This window comes from Eretmochelys imbricata, chromosome 7 (assembly GCF_965152235.1).
Source record: "Eretmochelys imbricata isolate rEreImb1 chromosome 7, rEreImb1.hap1, whole genome shotgun sequence".
Classification (NCBI taxonomy): Eukaryota; Metazoa; Chordata; order Testudines; family Cheloniidae; genus Eretmochelys; species Eretmochelys imbricata.
This window is the reverse complement of record NC_135578.1, coordinates 122027792-122052388: the sequence shown is the minus strand read 5'-3', so window position 1 is coordinate 122052388 and position 24597 is coordinate 122027792. Positions and strand designations below refer to the sequence as shown.

The window sequence follows — 24597 nt, the reverse complement described above, 5'->3', positions numbered from 1 at the left end:
GGGCCGTGGCCTGTGGGGCGGCTCCAATGGCAGCAGGGCCAGGGCAGGCCCGCGGACCATAGAGAGGGAGGGCGGCCCGGTTAGAAGGGCCCCCGTCGAGTCCCCTCCCCGTTCCGAATGCGGATCTCTGCGGTTTGTGGCTTTAGGGGCGTGATTATGTAAATTTGGTGCTTTCTGACTGGCTCGTCGCTATGTCACTCAGCTGAGAGACCTCCCCCACCTGCCCGACTTTGAAAATCAGCGCTCGCCCAAGACGGCCGGAAGTGTGGGGCTGGCTGGCTTCGCTTGCCCGGAGTAAAGATGGCCTCGCGGGCTCCGCCTCCGGTCGGGGGGGGCCTCCCTCGCCTTCTTCGGGCAGCGTGGGCGGGGCCGAACGCCCGGTGTGGCGGCAGCTGAGTGCGCACGCGCGCCTGGTGCTGACAGGGGAGAGCCGGGGCTGGGATTCGAGGCAGGTAGGAGGCGCCGCGCGCTCTTGGGGGGCGCGGAGGGGGCGGGGCCTGCGCGCGCTCTTCCCCCCCCCTCCCGGGGGAAGTGCGGGGGATGGGTGCCCGGTTCTAACGCTCGCTCCCGGCGGGAGCTGCCTTTCTGCCGTGCCCGGCCCGGGGGTGCCTCTGCCGGGGCTCCGTGCTGCGGCCGGGGACTGGTCCCCCCCCCCCCATTGGGGTCTGTCCTGGGCAAAGCGCGGTGGGGGAGGGGTTCTGTCCCTTCCCCCCCACATTGGGGTCTGTCCTGGGCAAAGCGCGGTGGGGGAGGGGTTCTGTCCCTTCCCCCCCCCATTAGGGTCTGTCCTGGGCAAAGCGCGGTGGGGGAGGGGTTCTGTCCCTTCCCCCCCCCCATTGGGGTCTGTCCTGGGCAAAGCGCGGTGGGGGAGGGGTTCTGTCCCTCCCCCCCCCCCATTGGGGTCTGTCCTGGGCAAAGCGCGGTGGGGGAGGGGTTCTGTCCCTTCCCCCCCCCCATTGGGGTCTGTCCTGGGCAAAGCACGGTGGGGGGGGGTTCTGTCCCTCCCCCCCCCATTGGGGTCTGTCCTGGGCAAAGCGTGGTGGGGGGGGGTTCTGTCCCTTCCCCCCCCATTGGGGTCTGTCCTGGGCAAAGCGCGGTCAGGGTGGGGTTCTGTCCCCTCCCCCCAACATAGGGGTCTGTCCTGGGGGGGGGGGTCCTGTCCTAGGTAAAGTGCTGTGTGGGGCGTAAGGGTTCTATCTCCATTCCTCTCCATAGGGATCTGACCTGGGTAGAGGGGGGGGTCTGTCTGTCCGCCCCCCCCATTATAGGGGTCTATCCCAGGTAGAGCGCTGTCACTTACCCCTGTATCAGCATCCATCCCAAGTAGAGTGCTGTCGGAGGTCTCCCCTCACCCTTTTCAGGGCAGGTGCCTGCAGGGTGGGCCGTGCAGTACTGGTACACTATGGGGAGTACCTGTAGGAGGGCTCCCGGATCTCCACAGCTGGTTCTTTGTCTCAGTCCCCATCCCTTGCTGGGATGTTATGTAAACAGATGAGCCGGGAGTAGTGGTACCCCATGCCTCATATTTCTATCTGTTTTATTATCTGAGAGATGAGGCGGGGGAGGTAATATCTGTTATTGGACCAACTTCTGTTGGTGGAAGGGACAAGTTTTTGAGCTTCACGTCTGGAGAAGGAAACCAAAGTGGTCAAGCTAAATAGAAGGTAGGACAGATTATTAAGCATAAGAGGTTCATGCATCTTGTAGGAGACCACTTAAAATGAAGTGGGCAGCTTTATTTTTTTTTTGTTTTATTATATATTTATTATTCCATGACCATCCAGGAAATCTTAAAAATCTAGCCAACTAGTGAAGGATTCATCTCTCCCTCCCCTGCATGGAAGCTACAGTCTGGTAGCGGTTTCCATTGTAATTTGCACTTCATTCGTGACTTTTATCTGAACACCTCAAAGCATTTCACAGACAAAAACTACATCTCCTACCCCTTGGGAGCTTTAGGCAGCGGTGAGCTGGAGCCGGTTCACGCGAACCAGTTGTTAAATTTTGAAGCCGGTTTAGAACTGGTTGTTAAAGGGGTGGGCAAAGTCCGGCTCGCAGGCCACATGTGGCCCGCGGGACCATCCTGTCCTTCCTGCCTGAGCTCTCAGATGGGGAGGCTCCCCTGTGAATTTTCACCCAGCGGCACTCAGAAGCTTCGGCGCCAGGTCCTTCAGTGCTGCCGAAGACCCGGAGCGACTGAAGGACATGCCGCCAAAGACCCAGAGCGACCGATGGAACCGGTTCTTCAGCTTCTGGCAGCTCATCACTGGCTGTAGGTGTGTGTTACCCTCATTTCACGGGTTTCAGAGTAACAGCCGTGTTAGTCTGTATTCGCAAAAAGAAAAGGAGTACTTGTGGCACCTTAGTTTCATATTCTCTGTGTATATATAAAGTCTGCTGCAGTTTCCACGGTATGCATCCAATGAAGTGAGCTGTAGCTCACGAAAGCTCATGCTCAAATAAATTGGTTAGTCTCTAAGGTGCCACAAGTCCTCATTTCACAGTTCAGGAAATGGAGGCATGGAGTAAGGAAGTGACTTGACAAAGATCACACAAGAAGTCAGTGGTGGAGCTTGCGACTACAACCCAGGAGTCCTGCTTCTCCATCCCCTACTCTAGTCACTAATCTCTTCTCAAAATTCAGTTTCAAGGGTGTCTGAATAACCAGGTGAAAACTTGATCTAAACTTGGACTTCAAGTGGAGATGATGTTGTCACCACTTCTTGAACCATCCCCCTTTGTGACAAAGCAAACAATTCCTGTATCCAGGCACTGCACAAATAGTGAGAGTGGGTAAAGGAGAACTTGCATGGGGAAATGCTCATAACAGTATAGGTAAATCTGCTTAAACTGGTTCAGTGACATCTTTCAGGACTGAAACATTACAAAGGTTCCTGACTGCCTCAATTTTGGGTCCTGTGACAGGCTTCAGTAAGACTTTCAGGAAACACCTTATGATCTGGTGATTGAAACACCAGGCTGGGAGAGAGGGAATGACTGCAGTTTTCAAAAGATTGTAAGCAAAAACAAAAAAAAAACCCTCACTGACCAGTCCATACTGAAATGAGTTCTGTGGAGAAATCCTGCTCAGATACCATGGTGATGGGTGGAGAAGAAATACCTAGACAGAGATGTTCTCTTTAACAGCATGAAAAGTGGCACCAATGCTTCTCAGCTTGTCGTACGCTTCCTACTAATGCTAATGAGAATAATGGGCAGGTACTGAAGTGCTGTACCTCCAGGGTTTCAGCACAGGAGTAAGAAAAGGAGTACTTGTGGCACCTTAGAGACTAACAAATTTATTTGAGTATAAGCTTTCGTGAGCTACAGTTCACTTTGTCAGATGCATGCAGTGGAGTAGTTGGTGTGTTGTTTTTTTTTTAAACTTGAACGCAAAAAACAAACTTAAAGTAAGGTTAAATATCTGGCTTGTGAGTGAACCTGTCAACTTGATGTTTTATTCAGATTCTTATACCACCCTTATTACTTGTATCTGAGCACCTTCCAGCAGTTCACTAAGCCAGGAGACTAACATCTGTGAGGTGTGGTTCATTCTCTTTCTCATCCTGTCTGTAAGGAAGAATTTTGTGTGCAGTTATGTCTCAGTAGGGGATTGTTTTAATATATTTTTAACATGTACACATTGCTGTGTGTTCGCTAGAGAAGGCGGTTGGAAGACAAGAACCTTGCATTTGGAGCAGAAGGTGGTGCTTGTGATGGTCATTAGTTCCTGCGGGGTTTGTCCTGCAGTCTGGGACAGGCCCCCAAGAAATCTCAGACTTTTGCACAGATGAGCTTTACCCTTTTGGTAAAAAGTTCCATTCTGCCTGAGGAGCGAAGCTGTCTAGAAGGATCTTCATCCCGGAGCATGAGGCTGTCTTTTAGGTATGCTGGGCCCAGGCTACTGAGTGACTTGAAGATAAATGGAGATATGTGACGCTATGCCATAAACTCATCTTTAAAGGCACGCTGTCATTGTCAATCTTTTGATACCAATTACTCTTTTAAAATGTTTTTTTTCTCTGTTCTCTCACTGACAAGTTGTAGTCAGTTTCTCCTTTGCTAATTGACTACACAGGGAAACAGTGAAACTGACTATTGTGACAGGGTCGGGCCAGATGGCTACAGGAGAGAAATAGAAGGCAGATATATTAGCCCCAGGCTAAGTAGGTCCCTTTCCCCTGGGTAAGGTAACAGGGAAGGTTCCAGAACAATCAAGAACCTTCTAGAGACAGTTAAGACAGGCTGATTAAAACACCTGCAGCCAATCAGGAAGCTGCTAGAAACACTTCAGTTTGTGGTGTGCGTGTGAGGAGCTGGGAGCAAGAGGCGTGAGGAGCTGAGAGTGAGAATGCGGACTGTTGGAGGACTGAGGTGTACAAGCGTTATCAGACACCAGGAGGAAGGTCCTATGGTGAGGATAAAGAAGGTGTTAGGAGGAGGCCATGGGGAAGTAGCCCGGGAGTTGTAGCTGTCGCACAGCTGTTCCAGGAGGCACTCTAGACAGCTGCATTCCACAGGGCCCTGGGCTGGAACCCGGAGTAGAGGGGCCCGGGTTCCCCCCAAATCCTCCCAACTCCTAGTCAGACACAGGAGGAGTCGACCTGGACTGTGGGTTCAGAAAAACGGCCAAGCTGAGGGCTGCTGTGAACCTCTAAGGCGAGTAAATCCGCCAATAAGCGCAAGACCCACCAAGGTAGAGCAGGAATTTTGTCACACTGTGCACCAGCTGATGTCAAATGCACAAAGTAAACAAACTGGATTGGGGAGGCTCTTGTTGCTTTATTTTAGAAAGTCTAGTTGTTGTAATAACAGGAGGTACAAAAGTCAAACAGAAATGGCTTTCAAGATGACTGTGTCCCTTTAACCTTCCCAGTATTACAGTAGCTCATGTGTTCCTCAAATAGTGAGTTAATTTTGTATTACATAGGCACACCTGGACATTCTCAAACCCTTGGCTGTGGCTGTCAAAATAAGCTTCATTGTTTGCAGTGTTGTAGCCATGTTGTTTCCGGGATACAAGAGAGACAAAGTGGGTGAGGGAACATCTTTTAGTGGACCAACTTCTGCTGGTGAAAGGAATAAGCTTTTGAGCTCCACAGAACTCTTCTTAGGGCCTGAATGTCTGTCGGCTTCTTCAGGCCTAAAGAAGAGCTCTGGGGATCTCAAAATCTTGTCCCTTTCACCACAGAAGTTGGTCCGGTAAAAGATATTACCTCACCTGCTCTGTCTCTGATAGAAGATTCCTACATTTACAGAGCTTAGAGCCAGAAGGGACTGTTAGATTATCCAGTCTGACCTGTATATCACAGGTCATTACATTTCACCCAGTTATCCTTTATTGAGCTCAATAATTTGTCTGACTAAAGCGAATCTTCCAGAAAGACTCTGCCCTGCTATGAAGACATCAAGAGTTGAGAATTCACCACTTCCCTTGGTAGTTTGTTCCAAAGCTTAATCACTTCCACTGTTTAAAAACTTGCGCTTTGTTTCTAATTTGAACATTTCTGGTGCCAGCTTCCAGCCACTTGTTCTTGTTATGCCTTTCTCTGCAAGATTTCTCTGCATTAGCAGCACCTGGTGTGTTTTTTTTTTTGTTTTTTTTCCTCCCCATGAAGCTACCGATATACTATAATCAAGGCAGTGCTCAATCTTTTTGATAACCTAAACAGCTCAAGGTCTTTAAATTGCTCACAACAAGACATTTTCTCCAGCCCTTGAATCATTTTTGACTCTTCTGCATCCTGTCCAGTTTTTCAACTTCCTTTTTAAAACGTGGACACACGCACTATATGCAGTATTCCAGTATTTGTCTCACCACAATGCTGTACAAAGGTAAAATTGCCTTCCTACTCCTGTTCAGTACTCCCCCAAATCCTTTTTTGAATCTCTGCTTTCCAGGATACAGTCCTCCATTCTGTAGGGATGGGCTGCATGCCTTATTCTTAGATGTATAACTTTGCATTTGGCTGTATTAAAATACACTTTGTTTGAATCAACCCTGCTTATCAAGCAATCCAGATTGGTCTGTATGACTGCCTTCTCCTCCTCATTATTTACCACTCTGCCTGTCTCTGTCCTTCACAAATGATATCAGCTGTGATTTTCTGTATACTTTCAGATCATTGATGAAAATGTTGAATAGCATTGAGCCAAGTACTGATTCTTGTGGATCACTAGAAACCCTCCCGTTCAGTGGTGATTCTATATTGACAACTACTTTTTGAGATCTGTCAGCCAGTTCTTAATCCATTTAACATGTGCTTTTTGTTATGTAATACTAATTTTAATCAAGCTGTCATGTGGTGTGAAGTCAAGTGCCTTATAAAAATCTAAGTATTTTGCATCTGTGCGGTTACCTTTATCAACCAAACTTGTGATCTTTTCAAATAATGACATGGGTTTGTTTGACAAGACCGGTTTTCCATAAAACCATGTTAATGCAGAACATCAACTAATACAAATCGTGTGAATTATATAATCTGTGTAGCACAAAGTTATGTATGCACCAATGAACATCATTAAGGGTGTGAACTAGTTTGACAGAAGCATGATTGCATAGTTATAAAAGAAAGGAGATGTTCAATTTCCTCCAATACGGGGATGTCATATGGCTGGCTAAGTAAACCAGCTGGGTGCCTCACTGTTGTGCTTAGCAATTAAAGTGCATGTGATATGTTTCCTTATTTGTGTTCTTCCTTGTCTGAGCCAGTTGGTATCACATTACCACACACACATTCCATTGCTTTATAAAAACACAGTTACAGAAGGAACCTATTTTCTGAGAGTTTGTTAGTATTGTCAGTTGGTATCCCATCAGTGCTTTTCTGTAAAATCTACCTGCGTTAGCAATGACTGCCCAATGGACTCTTGAAGAAACATAGAGGAGTTAAGATTTCACAGGTGACTTGCAATTGAATCCACAGCTGTAGCACTTGACCCCAGTGCCCCCTTGAGAACAGTTAGAAACTGCAACAGCTTTATCCATCCATCCCACAGGCTCATGAAGGAAGTTAAGAATAAAGAAAGTATTAATGGTTTTATGGAAGATGGACCAGACTGTCTTAGAGTTTCGTTTTGCTCTGGGGATGGTGCTTGAGGGAAAGAGCTAAGGTTGTTTGGGTGAACTTAACTATTAAATGTGGGTTTTTTGTAAAGGAGGAACTTTGCGGTGGACTTCTCAGGGGATTTTAACCTTGTATCTTTCTCACAAGAAGGGAGAACAAATTCAAGGCTTTTTTGACTGCATTAAGATTGAAAGAATCAATCACATCAGAGTTTAAAGTTTTTTTGTTTCTTTTTTGCCTAGAAATCTCCATAGATTTTAGAAAAAAAGTATAAACTGCTGCTCAGTGATGAACAAGTCATTTAATACAATAAAGGTAAATTTATTGTAAAAGGTGAAAATTGCCCTTTATGGAGAGCTTGTATGAGGCCTTCCGTGCTCTGGAGAGTCCCAAGGTAACAATGTGTGGAGTAGGAAGGGGGTGTATGGAATGGTGGTTTCAGAGTAGCAACCATGTTAGTCTGTATTCACAAAAAGAAAAGGAGTACTTGTGGCACCTTAGAGACTAACACATTTATTTGAGCATAAGCTTTCGTGAGCTACACATCCGATGAAGTGAGCTGTAGCTCACAAAAGCTTATGCTCAAATAAATGTGTTAGTCTCTAAGGTGCCACAAGTACTCCTTTTCTTGTTACCTGTTTGTGCTCTCTCTGTGACTGGCTAGAAAACTAGGCCATATGTTGCAAGAATCCTAAAATGCAATGCCAGCTACAATCTGCTAACATCCTTTGTAAGAAAGGCAGTGCCTTCCAGGTGTTTTATGTATGAACATTGCCTTCTTAGAGAATAGACTGTAACTGGCAGGAGTGAAGCATATGTACTAAATGCAAACTTTGCAAAAGCTAAAGTTTCTGAAACTGAAACTGATGTGTATATTGTTTTTTAACTTAAAATTCCAGCTTGGTAGTTGTGCTTATGAGATTCAGAATAACTGACAGATCTGCCTCTCTTGAAACTCTTCTGGCCCTTATTTCTTGATGCTGAATATTGAAAAGTTTTGAAATATGTCACAAGTAACTTTACTCAAGGGAAAAGGCTATAAAAATAGCAGTGTGGCAAATTTAAACGTAGTGCTTTTACGGCTCTCGGAACACAGTTAAGTTCTTTACACGCAAGTTCTTTATCATTTTATTCCTTTCATCCACACATTTACAAATGGAAAAAATGAATGACCTCACGACTACCCAAACAAACTTTAATTGCTTACAGATGTCAATGCTTTAACCGTCTGTGAGAGATTATACATCTGTGATGGCGTCCCGGAGAAAAAGAGTAAAAAGCTTTGCTTACTTAAATCAGCAGTATGATATGTAAATGGCAAAATGGAATGTCATTGGAAGCTCCAATAGCTCTGTTGCCTTTACAAATTCAGGGCGATGTACAGTGTTGGAGTGACTCTTTGCTCTGATACAGGGCTCCACTTCGCAAGATATGGAATTCTGTTCGTGCTTGTGACAGATGCTGACAGCATTGGAGACTTTAAGCCCTCTGTTTTCTCACTAAATGTTTATGATTTAGTACAGCCTCACATTGAGTCAAAGTAGTAGGGAGATTTTTCTAGTCTGAGAATACATGGGAATAAAACTTAGTACGGTGGACAGCATCATTTTGGGCTCAATGGGGATATCCTTTATGGCCAGATAAAATGGCTCTGATGCTATGCTTGCACTGGTAAATCAGGAATAACTTGGGTGACTTCAGTGGCATTACCCCAGTATGAAACTGGTGTGCATGAGATCAGAATCAAGCACAGTGGGGGTTGGTTTTGGTTTTTCTCTGCACACTGTAGCAGCACATGGTTTCTCCTCCAGATTCTCTCCTCTTCCATTTGATAAACCGTTTCCCTTTCATTACCCCGAGGGAATTCTGTGCCAAAAATTTAAAAATTCTGCACATTTATTGACAAAATTTGGAGGCTCCAGCATGGCAGCGGGGAACACAGGCCACTGACTGCACAGAGGTGGGAGATCACCCTGCAGTCCCCACCCTGTGACATCGACTCAGCAGTGAAGCTGCACACACTGCAAGGGCCAGGCCTGCCCGTCCATGCTATGCACACTAGATGTAGACAGGCAGGCTCAGCCCAGCAGGATCCAAGTGTGGAGGGGCTTGGTATGGGGTGATAGGGGTTGTGTGGGGAAATCTGGTTGTGGGCAGCTTGTGGGAGGGGAGTGTCGGGATATGGGGGGGGATCTGGATGAACAAGGGCTCACTGGTGGGGGGGTTCTGGGTTCAGAGGCAATGGGACTCTGCGGGGGGGGTCCAGGTGAAGGTGGTTGGGGCTCAGCAGTGGGGAGTCTGGGTGCTGGCTAGATGGGGTGCAGGTCCAGGTGCTGGCTTGATGGGGCTCAGTGGGGTGGGGGGGTCTGAGTGCGGAGGGCTAGTCAGGGTGGTCCAGGTGCAGATGGGATAGGAGTGGGAGTTCAAGTGTTGTGGGGCAGTCTGGATGCAGGGGTGGGGTCCAGATGCAGGGAGATGGGACTTGGCAGGGGGGTGTGGGTGCAGGGGGGCTCCAGATGCAGAGGATGAGGCTTGTTGGCGTGTGGCTTTTATTTCAGGGGCTCAGTGGGAGGGTTCTGGGTGCAGGGAGTGAGGCTTGGCGGGGCAATCTGGGTATGAAGTGGGTCCGGATGCACAGGGGTTGGGTGGACAGGAGAGCAGCTCCCCATACAGTGACCCCTCCCCCTGATGGCTGAGGAGCAATGGGGGCAGGAAGGAGGTGGGTGTGAAGCTTCCTGCAGCTGAAAAGGTTTCAGCGGGGTGGTCTGACCCTGGTCGCTCCTTGCAGCGGAAGAGGAAGTCCCATCTTTCCCAGCCCTGCTGGGACTAGCAGCTGAGCCTGGCACAGGGTAGGAACCACTGGCTGGGGCATGTCCCCCCCAGGGATTTACCTCTTTGCTTGCTGCACCGGATGCACCCACGCTGTGGGGAGCAGCACATGACCGCTTTCGTGGCTTCCCTTTGTTTCCCCGTCAGAGGGTCATTTTTCTGTGGGGAAGCAAAGAAATCTGCAGGGGATGTGAATTCTGCACACATGCAGTGGCACAGAATTCCCCCAGAAGTACTTTCATGAGAGAGTTGTAACTTACATGGCTGTCTTCTGCTTACTTCTGTTGTGCAGCAGCAGACAGGTTGATATTACAGATGGGGGAGTACTGTGTGATCTTTAACTGTGCAGAGCCAGCACGGACCCTGAATGACTTCCTCTTTGATTTCTTAGCAAAAGTGCAGTAACTTGATTAAATGTAATCAAGAATATTCAGGATACTCTCAGTGAAGGACATAGGAATTACCAGACTAATGGTCCCGTAAATCCAGTTCCCAATGCCAGGGGTGAAATTGTGGCCCCATTGACTCTCATGGGCCAGCATTTCACTCTAAATGTCTAAGCAGAAGGTGCAAAAGAAACCCCTGCAGTAGGGGGAATAATGGAATAACCCATCCACAGAGAGTGTGTCTTCCAAATCTCCGTTAGAAAGAGGGACTGATGGGATAAGAAGATGTCCCGCTTTAGTTCATCTAATGTAACTGCAGAAGTTCTCCCTCTATGTATAAGGGTGAAATCCTACTGTGCTTGTGGCCTCTACTTTCTTGAGTTCCTCTGGTTAATAGGTTCCATGTGTGTAGCTTGGGGAGGGAAGAGAGAGAGTTTTTTGCTCAGTTTGAATGTTCTTGTTTTTTCAATCTCCTTGCATGTTTTTGTATTGAGGATAAAATGAAACATCCAATTTTACCTTCTCTGTTCCGTTCCTTATTTTATATATGTTAACCACGTCCCTATTAATCATCTTTCCTCTAGACTAAACAGTCCTGATCTCTAGTCCATCCTCAGAAGTCACTCCAGATCTTCAGTCGCTTTTGTCACCATTCGCTGGACCCCTTCTGTTTCTGCTAATCTATATTCACATAGGGTGACCAGAAGTGACTTTGACTTTGGCATTATACATATTCAGTGTTTTCTATGTCATTCCATAAGCATCCTAAAGTAAAGGTATGCCAATCAAAGGACAGCTAAATTATGGCTTTTAACCCTGTTATTTAAAAACCACTTCCTTGATTACACGGGTAAAGCACCTTGTGCTATTGAAAATCCCCTTTTAGGATATCAGCGTATCCTCTTCTTTCAGATTACGTTTTTGGGAAAAACAGTGCTAGATTAAATGAGGCAATGTGTGTTTTATCTGGATATAATTTGAGATGTCATACAATCTTTGATCCCTTGTTAATCCCCCCCCCAAATTAAAAAAAATCCCCACTTGAGGCTTGTCAGCGTGTCTGTCTATAAATAAATGCTTATTATCTAGTAGAATTCCCTTCCAAGATCTGTTTTCCACTCTGGAGGTGTGTTGTTGTTGTTTTTTAATATGGTATCAATACAGAATTACAGCTTTAACTCCTAACACCTGATATGGACTATGTTGAAGTTAGATCTAATTGCAAAACTGAGTATTTGACTCCAAGTGGGATATTAAACCTCTGTGTAACAATGTAACTGGAATAAATGCTGCGTACGATGAATGAGTTAGAAGGAAGTGATTGAGCATTCCTTGGGCTGGGCAGATAGCCATTCTTACGTTTGCCATAAAGTGCTTACGCTCCTGACTTCTGGTAAATGTTGAATGGGTCTGGAATTTTGCCCTCAAGTTTCATCCCAGCCCTTGACTTTTTTTTTCCTTCCTCCCTTGATCTAGGCTTGATGCAACTCCTAGTGAAGTCAACAGGAAGATACCAGACTCCAGTGGGAGCTGGCCTGGCCTTTAAATGAGTTACTTTCACTGTTAGGGGACTTCTTACACTGCTAATACTACAGAAATGACAGTGCTTATGTTCATCTGCAAATTAGCTTAATAAAATGTGAGTTCTTTCCATAAGTGCCATCAGGCAATCCTTGGGACTCAACTTTTTGTGCTGAAGATGCAGTTCTCTTAACTGTCAATATATTTAATTTCCTTCTGTAAGGAAATGAGGACATGCCAGTGGGTTTAGTTGTATTGCAGTAGTGACTAGAGGCCCTAATCAAGATTCAAGGCCCCATTGTGTGAGAAACAGAAACCTCTGTTTCCTCCTTCTGGGGACCTGGATTCCGAAGTGGTTTATGTCCTGTAACATGGTGGTGTCAACTAGGTATTACAGCGGTCTGGTATTGACTTTCCACATCACAAAACTACAATATAATTCAAAATTAAGTAACTTCTGTCTGAGCGAGACTAGCTGTAGCAAGTTATGATTGAGGTGCTTTGTGAAAGAAGTGTGCATGTGTCTGACTGTATCACACCTGCTTGAACTAGGGCTTATTCCAGCTGGTTTCCTGGCATTTGTTTTTGAGTCTAAAATTCACCCTGGTAACTCTCTTCTCCTTCAATTTGACTATCTAAAAATATGTGCGATTAATTCGGTCTTCTGAAGACTGTTTCTGTATGCAACCATAAATCCTATTTCCGCTTGTGTTCTTGCCTTAAAGTATTGAAATAGCTAATCTACTCTATGCCAGACAACAAAGAGCATTAAAGTACAGTATATAAAAACTGTCAGTATTCCTACTAGTAAACAGCTGAACAGAGGAGAGCCCTTGATTTAGTCCAATAGTTTGGTCCAAATGATAACTCAGCTTAAGGGAATGGCGTTACCACAGCAGATGGCCTTTAGCCTTTTAAATCCCATTTAAATCCACTTTGAACAACTGAGCAAAGCAATCTAATTCTGACTTGATTTGTATTGGCTGGTAAAGCTTACATTTGGGTGGGTGGGTGGATTTTGTGGGTTGGTTTTTTTTTTTTTTTTTTAAATAAATGGATTGACTTAATTCTATATTTTTTTTTTTCAACAGGAGGAACAATGGACTGGCCCCCAACAAAAGTCAACGGATGCTGGGGGAAGGTGTCCCACCTGAAATGGAGATGATCTGGAAGGCTGAAGTACTCTGAATGAACCAACATGGGTTTGCGACTGTTGGGTTGTCTCTTTAATTTACCCACTGCTGTGATATATGGGTCCCTGTCCCTCTTTGTTTCCATTTTGCACAATGTATTCCTCCTATATTACGTGGATACCTTTGTTTCTGTTTACAAGATCGATAAACTGTCCTTTTGGATTGGGGAGGTAAGTTTCTGAGACATAATGTTTTCCTACTGTTCTCAAGATATTCAGTATGATCTGAAACCAAAGCATCAGGTTAGAATATGGGAGAACATTTTGGTAGCTTAATTTCTTTTTTGGCAGGAAGTGATAAAGGAGCTAGTAGTATTAGGGCTAAATTGGGTGACCTAGCACTTCTCACTCATACAAATATACAAAGATAGTCAGTTGGGGTGTATAAACACCAGCAACTTACATTTTAAAGAGTGCCTTTCCTCTTGGAGAATCCCAGCACATTTCAGACTACACGCAGCGGCGATGAAACACAGCACTGAATGAGTCTGAATGAGACTTCTTGAGTGCCTGTGTCTAGATTTAGGTACCTGACATTAGGCACCCAGGTTTGAAAATGTTGGCCTCTGTGCATTATTCCATCACCTCCCAAAGCATGAGTTCAAACGTGACTTTGAGTCATGTATGAAAATGGGTGGTGTAACCCTATTTGCCAGTAGATTTTTTTTTTTATACAACATAAAGCCATTAAAGAGTATGACTCTCAGCCTGAAAAGGCACAGTATGGGCACAGAAAGGGGGTTTGCAGTATAGTGACAAGGCATATGTTGGGTGGTACATTATCACTATCCAGTACCAATTGGTTGTTATCCCAAGGAACTGTAATGGGTCCCCATCTGGATGCTGGTTACCTCAGTAACAAGATTTGACTGCTAACGTGATTCATTGTGGCTTGTCTCACTATTGTATCTCTCTTTTCTAGACAGTGTTTCTAATTTGGAACAGCCTCAATGACCCTCTGTTTGGCTGGTTGAGTGACCGGGTATTTCTTAGCACACAACAGTAAGTTTTTGCCATTCATATCCTCCGTTAAATGCTGGAAAGTTAATATCTTCAGAGTAGGCTGGAAAAGATCATGTGAAAATGTCACCTTAAAAAGACTGATTGTTCAAAGAGGAATATTACCTAGGTATGAAAATCTTAAACTCCTCTGCTCATGGTATCCTGAAAAGTTGGATGTTGCCGTTGTGGCTTCAGGGTTGGGTGCTGCTTGTCCATCACTTCAGTGTGTGGAGGAGGAGGTGGTCATCCACAAGCATAGTTATCCTAATGCCCCCAGTCAAGTCACCTTGCGGGACTGAGTCTGGAACTCTGGATCTAAAAGCACGAGCCTCTGCTGCTTGAGTTAAGTCCCATTAAACTTGGAGTCAATAGCTGACGTACAAACCCCTATGCATGGTCCGTCCCCTAGAGTGAGACAGAGCTACACTGTTGTAACCCGTTGAACAATCTGCATTGTTGTGAAGCAGACAGTGCTGACCTGCCAAGAAGGGCTCTGTTCACTCCTGTGTGTTTGCTTATGTTCCTGGTGTTGGGGCCTGTTATCTCCTCACATTAACAGAGCCAGATGGGAGCTGAACAAAGACACTTACTGCCCTGACAAATGCAGTGTTGAGATCGCTTCTACTGCCCTCTGAGCCTTTCCTATAAGGGAATAGAGGGTGTGGCAGGGACACTTCCCAGGAATTGTGACCAAAGTTTTTCTCTTCTCTTGCAGGTCAGGGGTGGAGATCTCCTCACCAGAAGTCATTCTTAAGAGACTTCAGGCACTGAGCCGCAATGGGCCCCTTTTTGCCATCTCTTTCCTGGCTTTCTGGGTTTCGTGGGCCCATCCAGGTCTGCAGTTCCTCCTCTGCCTCTGCCTCTATGACAGCTTTCTTACCATGGTGGATCTCAACCACAATGCCTTGCTCGCAGACCTGGCTGTTTCTGCAAAGGACAGGACTAGCCTAAATTTCTACTGCTCGCTTTTTAGTGCCATCGGTTCCTTCTCTGTCTTCATGTCCTATGCAGTGTGGAACAAAGAAGACTTCTTTTCTTTCCGGATATTTTGTGTGGTGCTGGCTCTCTGCTCTGTTGCTGGATTTACTCTGGCAACGTGGCTGCTAAGACAACGATTTGAGACTGAAGTGAAATGGGACCAAGAGTCAACTTTAAAAGAGTAAGTGGCACCAAACTACATAGCATCAGATAAATGCCCATCTGATGTTGTGGGTCTGAGTCTCGGATGGGTTCATACTTGGGGTAGCTAGTCCCTGTTGCCGCTGTGACTACACTCTTTTTAGCATGCTAGCTCAATTTGCTGGGACTTGTACCCGCAGCTCCAAGTGTAGATCACTTTTCAAAATGGGAACCTAAGAAGCCCAAGTCGTTTAGGCATTTTTGAAAATTTTACCCGACAGCTGTAGCTTCGTCCCTTCAAAATTCAGAGTAGCCAAAAACAAACAAAAAAACCCCAGAAAACCTAAGGCGAAAGAGGGACAGAGTCCTGAGGAAAGACTTAGAAAACTGGCCCACGCTAACTAGTCTCTTAAAGTCAGATGTGCCATTGCACATGCCAGAAAGCATATTTAATCTGAGTGCAGCTATCCTGAATAGGTGTGGTGTTGGGAGTATCCTGCTTACAGATGCCTGAGAGCCCATCTGCACTGCACTTCAGTAGTTGCATGTGTAGTCCTGCACACAGTTATGTGACTGGCTGACTAAAAAATGGGCTCTTTATGTCTAGCTTGGCTAGCTGACGACTGGTAGGCGGTTTTCATGTCTCCCTACAAGTATGTAAGTGTAAATACCAGTGAGGAAAAGGGGAATTACTCGAATTGTGTATAATTGGGGAATTATGGGATGAATTTAAGAGAAGGAAGATTTAGGCTGATGACCAAGAAAGGTATCCTAATGCTGAGATCTCCTGGGCTGTGAATAGGCTTCCAAGGGAAGGGTTGTGCAATCCCCATCTCATGGGACATCTGAAACTAGGCTGGGGCATAGCACTAGTGAATGCATTGCTGACAGTAGTCCTGTTCTTGGTGGCAGATGGAAGCTACAGGTAACTTTTTGTCCATCCCTTAATTTCTAGAGTATACACTTATAGTAAAAGGTCTGTGCCTGTTAAAATGTCAACACAGCATTGTCATAGAAATGTACTTGCTCTCCCTTTATCATGAGGATGGAAAAAGTAAATATATCTTTCTTGTCTGTCTTACTGCCTGACACTCGCTAAGCAGCTGGCGTCTGCATACTGCTCATTCCAGTGTTCATAACTCACTGTGCCCTCGCGCTGCCCCCTCTGTTGTATCCACTTGTCTCATCTCGTAAACTTAGATTATAAGTGCACTTTAGGGCAGGGACTGTCTTTGTTTGTGCAGTGCCTCACATCCTGTAGGTGGTTCCACAATAAAACGAACAATAAAGATTGGGACTAGAGTAGTAGGAATCTGTATTGGACTGTAATAGCTGCCCGGGGGAGGGATGCTCTTACTGGTGCAGATTTGAGTTGCTGACTCACTAGGCAAATATTCCAAGTTTTTGATGACCCTGGTTCTGGTTGTGGCTTCCATCAAGGAGCAAATATCCTGCCAGCTTCTGACTTGCTCCGTGAACAGAGAAGATGAATGGTAGGATGAGGAAAGTAGCCAGCATTGCATCAGTGCATACACTTCTGAGCAAAGCAGGGAGCACTGAGTTTACAAGCCCCTTGGGAGTGCAGAGGAAGGGGGATAACAGACATTCTCACATGGCAGAAATAATTAGAGTGGTTTCATTGTCCCTGTAGATTGTACATTGAGCAACCATCTGCCCCGCTGGAGAAGAGGATTACGCTGGGAGAGTATCTCAAACAGCTGTCCCGGCACCACAACTTCCTCTGGTTCGTCTGTATGAACCTAGTACAGGTAGGTGTAGCACGGATGCGCTAACCTAGTGATTCGGATGAGAGCTGTTAGCCAAGCCAGTCTGAAATTGATTCAAAAGGATATTGGTTCCTTATGAGGAAAGTAGTGGTGTCTGAATAATGCCATAACTCCTCTTGGTGCTTTCTGCACATGCTTGTGTGGCTTCGCATCGGCCAGCTGTTCTGTTACGGGGGGATTCCCTGTGGAGTCTGAGGGTCTTACTCTTCCATCTACAGCCAAGAGGGGTGATTAAGTGTAGGCTGAGCTCTGCTTCACTAAAGAGTGGAAACTCTCAGCCCTTCAGAGACCATCACGTGCAGTTTAACAAGGATGCTGCATTTTAATGCCTTATCATGGCTGTTGGGGAGAATTACTAGTGCAAAAGCAATGGCCAGAGAAATCCTAGTTCCTATCATCGAATGCCTTTGAGAACAGCTTGGAAACACGTTTTTTTTCCCAGCCTTCCTGTGAGAGCACTGAACCTCCCCTTCTCCCCCCTCCCCCACATTCCTGAGGTTCATGTCACAGCCACTGGGCTCTACTCAGAGCTAGTCCTCAGCTAGGTGCCCACAGAGATGACTGCCAAACAACAGAACACTCTCTACAGCATTGTTGCAGCACTTGCAGCCTCAGTTGTCTCTGAGGGTTTGGTTTTCCCACACAGTAATGCACAGTGTAGCTGCTGAGCTGGCCTGGCCTGGCTTTGGGCCATTCATGGTGGCCATCTGTCTCATGGGGTACAAGGGTGTAACTAATGGCTCTCAGAGGCGGGTGCAGATGGCTCTGCAGACAGCGTGCTTTATTTATACAAATGCTCTGATGCCAACTTCTCTGCTTTACAGATCCTACCTGTAAGAATTGCATGTTACCCTGGCACTAGACTCCTAGTGGAGTGGAGCCTAGCACACTATTGGCTTAGGCTTCCTCTTCTTGCTCTGAGTATTGCTGGTCAGTTAATCTGTGTGCTGTTTTGTCACAGGTTTTTCACTGCCACTTTAACAGCAACTTCTTCCCTCTCTTCTTGGAACACTTGCTGTCAGATCGGATCTCTCTCTCTACAGGATCCTTCCTACTAGGTGAGCTTGCGAGGGGAACTGGAGTAAGCAGCACCTAGAGCTGATGGGTTGGTACTTGGCTCAGCCCTGGGTTCTTTCTTCGAAAGCACTGAGACTCGGGAGAAAGGTGCACTCTTTTCTCAGGGCTCCAGGAGCGACACTTGGCCTACCTATCCCCAGATGGAGCCATTGCTGCAACCATCTTGGATCTTAGACTTTCCCCTCCCTTCACAGACACACAAGAAATAATCTCTAACACTTTTCAGGGGCAGGATGGGGAGAGGCAGGCATTGGATCTCTGACCTGGGTTTCACAGATGTACAGGTGCGTGTGTGAGAGAGAGACCTAGATCTGGTCAGCTCTGCAAACCCAGGTCTGGAGTTGAACCCAGGGGACGAGACCATGAGCTCAGTCACTTTCTCTTAGTTGCTGTTGGAACGTGCCCAAGCTGCCACCCAGATCTGCCTGATTGGCACTGCAAGGTTCAATGGCGGTTCAGCTCTGGAATACTAGGGTTGTCTCTGGGTCAGGGCTGAGATGCTTTGGCACTGCCATGTCGTCTGACTTACCTCCCAATGCTCCCGTCTGTGAAATGGGGATAACACTTGCCTCCTTCACGGGAGGGTGGTGAAGATCTTTGTGCAGTGCTTGGGACGTAGAAAGTACCATGTAAGGGCTGAGTACTTCCGTTATCCCCAAACTCACTCAGTTTAAAAGTCTAGCTGTTCTATGGTTTTCCTTCTAATGCCCTGCTGGATGAACTGTGCCTTGTCTTGTCTCTGCTCGGTCTCAAGGCACTGCCAGATGCTGAAACTCCCTTGAACTGTTTGCCTCTCTCCGCAGGTATTTCCTACATTGCCCCTCATCTCAACAACCTCTATTTTCTGTCTCTCTGTCAAAGATGTGGGGTTTACGCAGTGGTGCGAGGGCTCTTCTTCCTGAAACTGGCTCTCAGCATCATCATGCTTCTAGCTGGACCCGACCAGGTGTATCTGCTCTGCATCTTCATAGCCAGGTAAGTTGCTTATCTAGGGTTTCATTGACCTCTGTGCCTATAGGTGAGCTGGTGGAAGCTGTCCAGGTGGTTAGCCACCCCAGGGAGGCTATGAGGCATCTCCATTTTACAGCTGGTGAATCTCAGGCGTACAGGTGAGGCATGGTCATGCAGCAAGTCACTGTCAGAGCTGAGAGTAGAACCCAGGAGTCCTGAGTCTTGACCAAGTGGTCCAACCACTAGATTGTGTTGTCCCTTCTAATGAAGAACTCCCTCACCTCCGATGGACTGAGCAAGATGAACTGAACAATCCGTGATTACACCACACTTCATAAAAACCTTGTTTAAGAAAAAATGAGGAAATAACATGCTCTTCTCAAAAATCGGGCTGTGTCTGCAAATGCTGGCTTGGCTCTGGTGTGTGGGACTGTCCTCACATAAGCAGGGATGACTAAGGGCAGCTGCTTTCAAACATACTGTCATCTGGTGTGTGAACTCAATTTGTGGGCATTGCCACGTGACCTGTTCCTGGCAGGACTGTCCCTGGACCAGGTGAACCACCACAGGTCAGCAGGCTGTACAATGGACTCAAGTGCTCAAGACGAGGCAGATGGTTGTTCTCTGGATCCACTGCATCTTTGTAGTTCTGGGTTGGTGGGAGGAAGGCTGGGCTTGTGGCTAGGGCGCTAGCCTGATACTTGGGAGCACTGGTTTCAGTTCCCAGCTCTGTGATGATGTGATCTTAGGCAAGTCCTTTCTGTGTCTGTTTCCCCAGCTGTAGAAGGGGGCTAGTACCCGCCTCAGAGGGGTGTTTGATGTTAAACTTCATGTAAAGTGGCTGGCAGGTGCTAGGGAGAGGCAAAGCAGCATGGTTCTGTGACAGCCCTCTCTGTATTTAAGTGCTCCCTGTTTCCACATTCGGCTGTGTAATGCCCTTTCTGCTGTGCTCCGCAGTAACCGGGTGTTCACAGAAGGAACGTGCAAGCTGCTGAACCTGGTTGTCACTGACCTGGTGGATGAGGATTTTGTCTTGAACCGCAGGAAGCAGGCCGCCTCAGCGCTGTTGTTTGGGATGGTTGCCTTGGTAACCAAGCCAGGCCAGACCTTTGCCCCCCTGATTGGCACCTGGTTGCTCTGTACTTATACTGGTAAGTGACGTAGGAAGTGTTGTCTGGGGACAGCAGCAGGGTGGGGCTGAGATGAGTGCCTCTGCTGGCTTTTGTGATGTGAAATACTTGGACAAGGTCCATTGGCAACATAGTCTGCAGGATGTTTTATTACTTAACAGGTTGTCTAAGTTAACACTCCATGTACCTTTGCACCCATGCCACCTGGGGCAGTACTGTCAGAGCGAATAACCTGACCAGGGGAAGGCCTGGGCAGTATTTGTATGGGAGACCAGCTGGGTGGGAAGTGGTTGAAGTGATTCACTGTGGGCGTTCGTACTGGACCCATGGCCCAGTGAGGATCCATGTGCTGCATTTCAGTGAAGGATTAGCTTGACACCACCACCTACCTCTCATGTTGAGAGACATCAGATTTGAACCCAGGCCTGTGAGATAGAGATCTGATACTAATCCATCTCCCCACACCTGTGCTGAACTCCTCCCTAGCAAGATCTGCACCCCTCCGCCTGTGCATTGTTATCCCAGAGACACTGTATCTGAATTGCACTGAGAGTTGCTTGGGCTACGGGACCTTGTGTTCGGTGGCTGTGAAGCCCAGACCCCTGAGGGAGGTGTGGTGAGCTCCATGGTGGTCTGAAGGTGCATGGCATTTTTACAGTTTCTAGCTGAGTCTTACAAACTGTTTTGGCCTCAGGTTATGACATTTTCCAGCGGGCCCCTCTGAGCAACGTGGTGAGCGCTCAACCAAAGTTGGCATCCAATGCAGCCTGGGAACCAACTCTGCGCCAAGGCTGCTTTTACCTCCTCGTCTTCATTCCCATCACATGTGCATTACTGCAGCTCCTCAGCTGGTCGCAGTTCAGCCTGCATGGAAGGCGTCTCCAGACGGTCAAGTCCCAGCGCCAGAACCTGACTCAGAGTCGATCACAAGAGATCAAAATGATCTAGATGTGCCTGAGCCCTTCAGCTCTCACTGGCTCTGTGCTGTGGGTGTGGTTACGCCTCTCTACAGTCCAGGAGATGCAGACTGAGACAAAGGGGCTTGCTGGTTAAAAACTGAAAGCGTTTACAATTCAACTGTGAAATACTCACAATGCAGATGTTTCCTCGCTCCAGGGGACAGTCGGTTTGGCAGGCAGGTACTCCAGAGACAGGGGTGACTGGTGCGTGCTCAGATTGGGGGTGTTTGCTCAGGCTATCAGATGGAGTCTTAGGTCTTGCACTTTCTGCACCCAGGGCCCACTGAGGTGCTGCTGACCTCAAGGGAGGGTGGGTGACAGTGGCATAGAGTAAAGGAGACAGACATTCTAACACAGTCTCTAGTGCAGTATCTCACCCCAGGGGGCATCGGTGGGAAAGCAGATGCTGTTGGGCCAGCCCAATGGTGGTTTTGTGCAGTTCCATCCCGGAAACCTGGGCTCAGGGCAGCTCTGCATTAGAAATGTTACCAGTGTGCTAGTTAAGGGAGTGACTTGATTTTATGTTTTACTGCCAAAAGTCCCAGTGTAGACGCAGTTATACAGGCAAAATAAAGCTTTTGTGGATAAAGCTTATTTGGTTCAGGGAACTGGTATCAGGCACACAGGCAAAAGCATTCTTGTGTTGCTACAAGCTGCATCTCCACGTAGCCCTACCTGCAATCCTTTCTAGTGTGGACTAGGCCTCTGTCTCCTGCCCTGCTCTCACTCCCTAGCTCACCAGGAGCAGGCAGGGTTGCAGAGGCATTGTGGTCATCTCCTTCGGGGCATGGATGCTGTTCCTCACCAGGACCTGCAGCCAGTTAGGGGGCAGGCATGACATTCTCTGGCAGGGGAGGGCTGGAAGAAGTGGTGACTCTGAGGCAGGGCCCTGGAGTTAGAAAGGGGTTTACTGCATGAAAAATTGGGACGGGGGAATCTTTTGGGAATTGGGATTTGAGACTCTTCAGCGTAGCTACTCCCTGCTGACGTAATGTCTTGCACCTAATTCACTGCAGAGAAGTGACAGTTCTTAGATCAAGCCCATTCTGTCGGGTTCAGGACAAGCCTGTTCCCCGGAATCATTTAATGTGAAGCAGAATTCCTTTAGCAAGATCAACGCTCGTATTGCAGCTGCAGAAGTCTCTCCTGGGATGTTACTAAATGTGACACTTCTTGAAGTCAACAGCCCAGAAGAAGCTGGGGGGACTTGCCCATTGAGCTGGGAGCCCAAATGAGGGGAACTCTTTGCTCAGAGTCCCAGTGTTAATAGCTTTCACGCAACCTGTAGAGGCTTGTGTGAACGTGATGCCAGACTCCCTGCAGTGAACGGGCACCTTCCCCGTGTTACTGCCTTTCATCGGGGGTTGCTTATCTGCTTCTTTCTCTGCTAAATGGCTCATGGTTCTTGAAGCCCATTTTTAAACACAGTGTAGGACCTCCTGATGCGGGGAGGGGTTGCTCTAGAGCCAAAGGGAATTGATACAGCAACACCAGCTTTGTTGTGGACCTGTGCACCAGCAAGACCCATACCCAGTGAGAGTGCTGAGCACTGTAACCCCTCCTCTTTGCAGCCTGTAAGTAAGATGGCACAGGGCCTTACCACACAAGCCCTGTGTTCACAAAAGCATTCATCCCTGCAGTACAAGTAATCCCCCTGAAATCAACAGAACTGCCTCATCCCAGAGCTGTAGGATTGAGCTCCATGGAACCAAACTGTACCTGGTAAGGGGAATAGTTCTGTGTCTGCCCCAGTCTGGGGGCAGTGGAGACTCTATTTTAAATCATCCTAACAAACCTTATTATGAGCCTAAGACTGAGCCTCTCCACTGCTGGGGAGGGGAAGCTCAACCCTTCTTGTACTCCTAGTTCTTCTCTTCTATCATTAGTGAAATTCAGGCCCATTGAAGTTGATGGTAAAACTCCCACTGACTGCAGTGGGGGCAGGATTTCACCCCATCTGTGTAAATAGACATTTGTTTTATGTCATCTGAGAGTATACGTGCTGAGAATTCAGAGCAGTATCTAAACCAGTGAGAATGGCAGCTCTGATGATAAATTGCTTAGACTTTTTTGTCTTGTCTTATTTTAAACCACGTCCTAGTGGTTGACTGACTAGCTCAGCAGCCAAACAGAAGTTCTGGAGTGAGATAGCAAGAGGGGTTGAAATCTACAGAAGGCCTTGATCACGCTGGGGTCAGAACAAGCACACATTTGCAGCGAGCACAGTTCTGATCCGGGTTGCAAGCAGGGGCCGTTGATCTCTGAAATCCCCTGACTGGTTTGTCTCGGAATGGTTTATGCTGAATCTATTTCTGCTTGAGTCAGCAAAACTGGATCATGACCAAGATGCATCATGCAAAACATTTTGGGATTTGGTCTCAGTTTTGACTGGAGGTGGACAAGCACCCGCCTACTCTCTCAGCTGTAGGAGAACAAGGAAAGCATGAGGAGCAGGTGAAGGCCAAACTCCCCCATCATGTATGTGCTGTGTATTCAGTTAGACACCAGCTAGGTGCCCCCTCTTGTTCTGCTGTTAAGGGTGGAGCCAGCCAAACTACTGCCATTTCACCTCAGGACACAGCCGCCTCGGGTCTCAGACCAAGATGTAACGAAGCTGTAATCGTTACTGCCTGGAGGTGTCTGTATCTTTTGATGGTTAAATTTTAACTTATTTATGTAATTTTTAACAAACTTTGACAGATTCTTCATTTCCTAATGAGCTGATTAAAAATTACCTTTTCTGTATTGCTGTTCTGCGGTTCAGTGTGGGCTGGGTGTGTTAATATTGGCAGTTTCTGGAGTGCTTTACAAACCAGCTAATGCTGGAGAATCACTTTTCAACTTGCTAAGCTTGGTCTGAAGAGTTCTGGACTAGATTGCTCCTCTTGGATCTCAAGCTCCCAGCATGAACCAAGTGGGATTTGTAGTTCCTGAGGTTTTGGCCTTTCATCGCCAGTAGCTGTTGCACACAAACCAAATACCAGTGTCCTCCCAAATGCTCCTCTCAAGTTCTTTTGACTGCAGCCTGGGCAGGTGCTCCCTATCCAAACTGCAGCCCTTGTGGCAGACGGTGCCAATTTTGGTTTTGCTTGTGACTGGGCTTTTGTATCCTTGGTATCTGACCTGTTCCAGGTTCTGCCGGGCTTGGAGCACCAGTCTCTTTCCAAGCCCGTTTCCTTGGGCAACATCACCCCACAGGTGCTGCTCTGAACTGTAAACTGCACGCTTTTCAGTCTTGGACATATGCAAGGCAGCCATATGGTCCCCGCTCCAAATACCTACAGTACTGTTGCTTCAATTCAACCCAGTATGGCAAATCCCACTTGGTTCTCTAGCCTGAAAAACCTGTTGCTGGAATAGGGGAACCTAGGCTTTCCCTCTCCGGAGGGTTCTGTTATTGGCATTCATCTCCAGAGAAACCGGAGTGTGTGAATGTTACTGATAGTGCACTCTCTGCATGGAAAACGTTTGCCTTGGTGTGTATCTGTTTGTTTGAGGTTCACACTCCCCTTTACCTAATATCAGCTTTGCATCCCTCTGGTGGTTCTTCCGTTCTTTGCAGTGGCTATCAATTTTA

At 47.1% G+C, this 24597-nt stretch overlaps 1 protein-coding gene across 3 annotated transcripts; it reads left to right on the top strand.

Moving 5' to 3' along the window:
* Positions 1–370: 370 nt before the first annotated feature.
* SLC68A1 (solute carrier family 68 member 1) lies at positions 371–23765 on the top strand. Of its 3 annotated transcripts, XM_077823275.1 has the most exons (10): positions 1315–2276; positions 3662–3885; positions 12895–13166; positions 13918–13997; positions 14713–15156; positions 16768–16885; positions 17865–17961; positions 18784–18955; positions 19889–20082; positions 20756–23765. In XM_077823275.1, the coding sequence occupies exons 3-10, from the start codon at positions 13002–13004 to the stop codon at positions 21007–21009; spliced, it is 1524 nt and encodes a 507-aa protein (XP_077679401.1). In that variant the 5' UTR covers positions 1315–2276; positions 3662–3885; positions 12895–13001; the 3' UTR covers positions 21010–23765. The 3 variants fall into 3 exon arrangements, with proteins under 3 accessions (XP_077679402.1, XP_077679401.1, XP_077679400.1); XM_077823276.1 differs by lacking the exons at positions 1315–2276; positions 3662–3885 and adding an exon at positions 371–452; XM_077823274.1 differs by lacking the exon at positions 1315–2276 and having other exon boundaries at positions 3061–3885.
* The last annotated feature ends 832 nt before the right edge of the window (positions 23766–24597 follow it).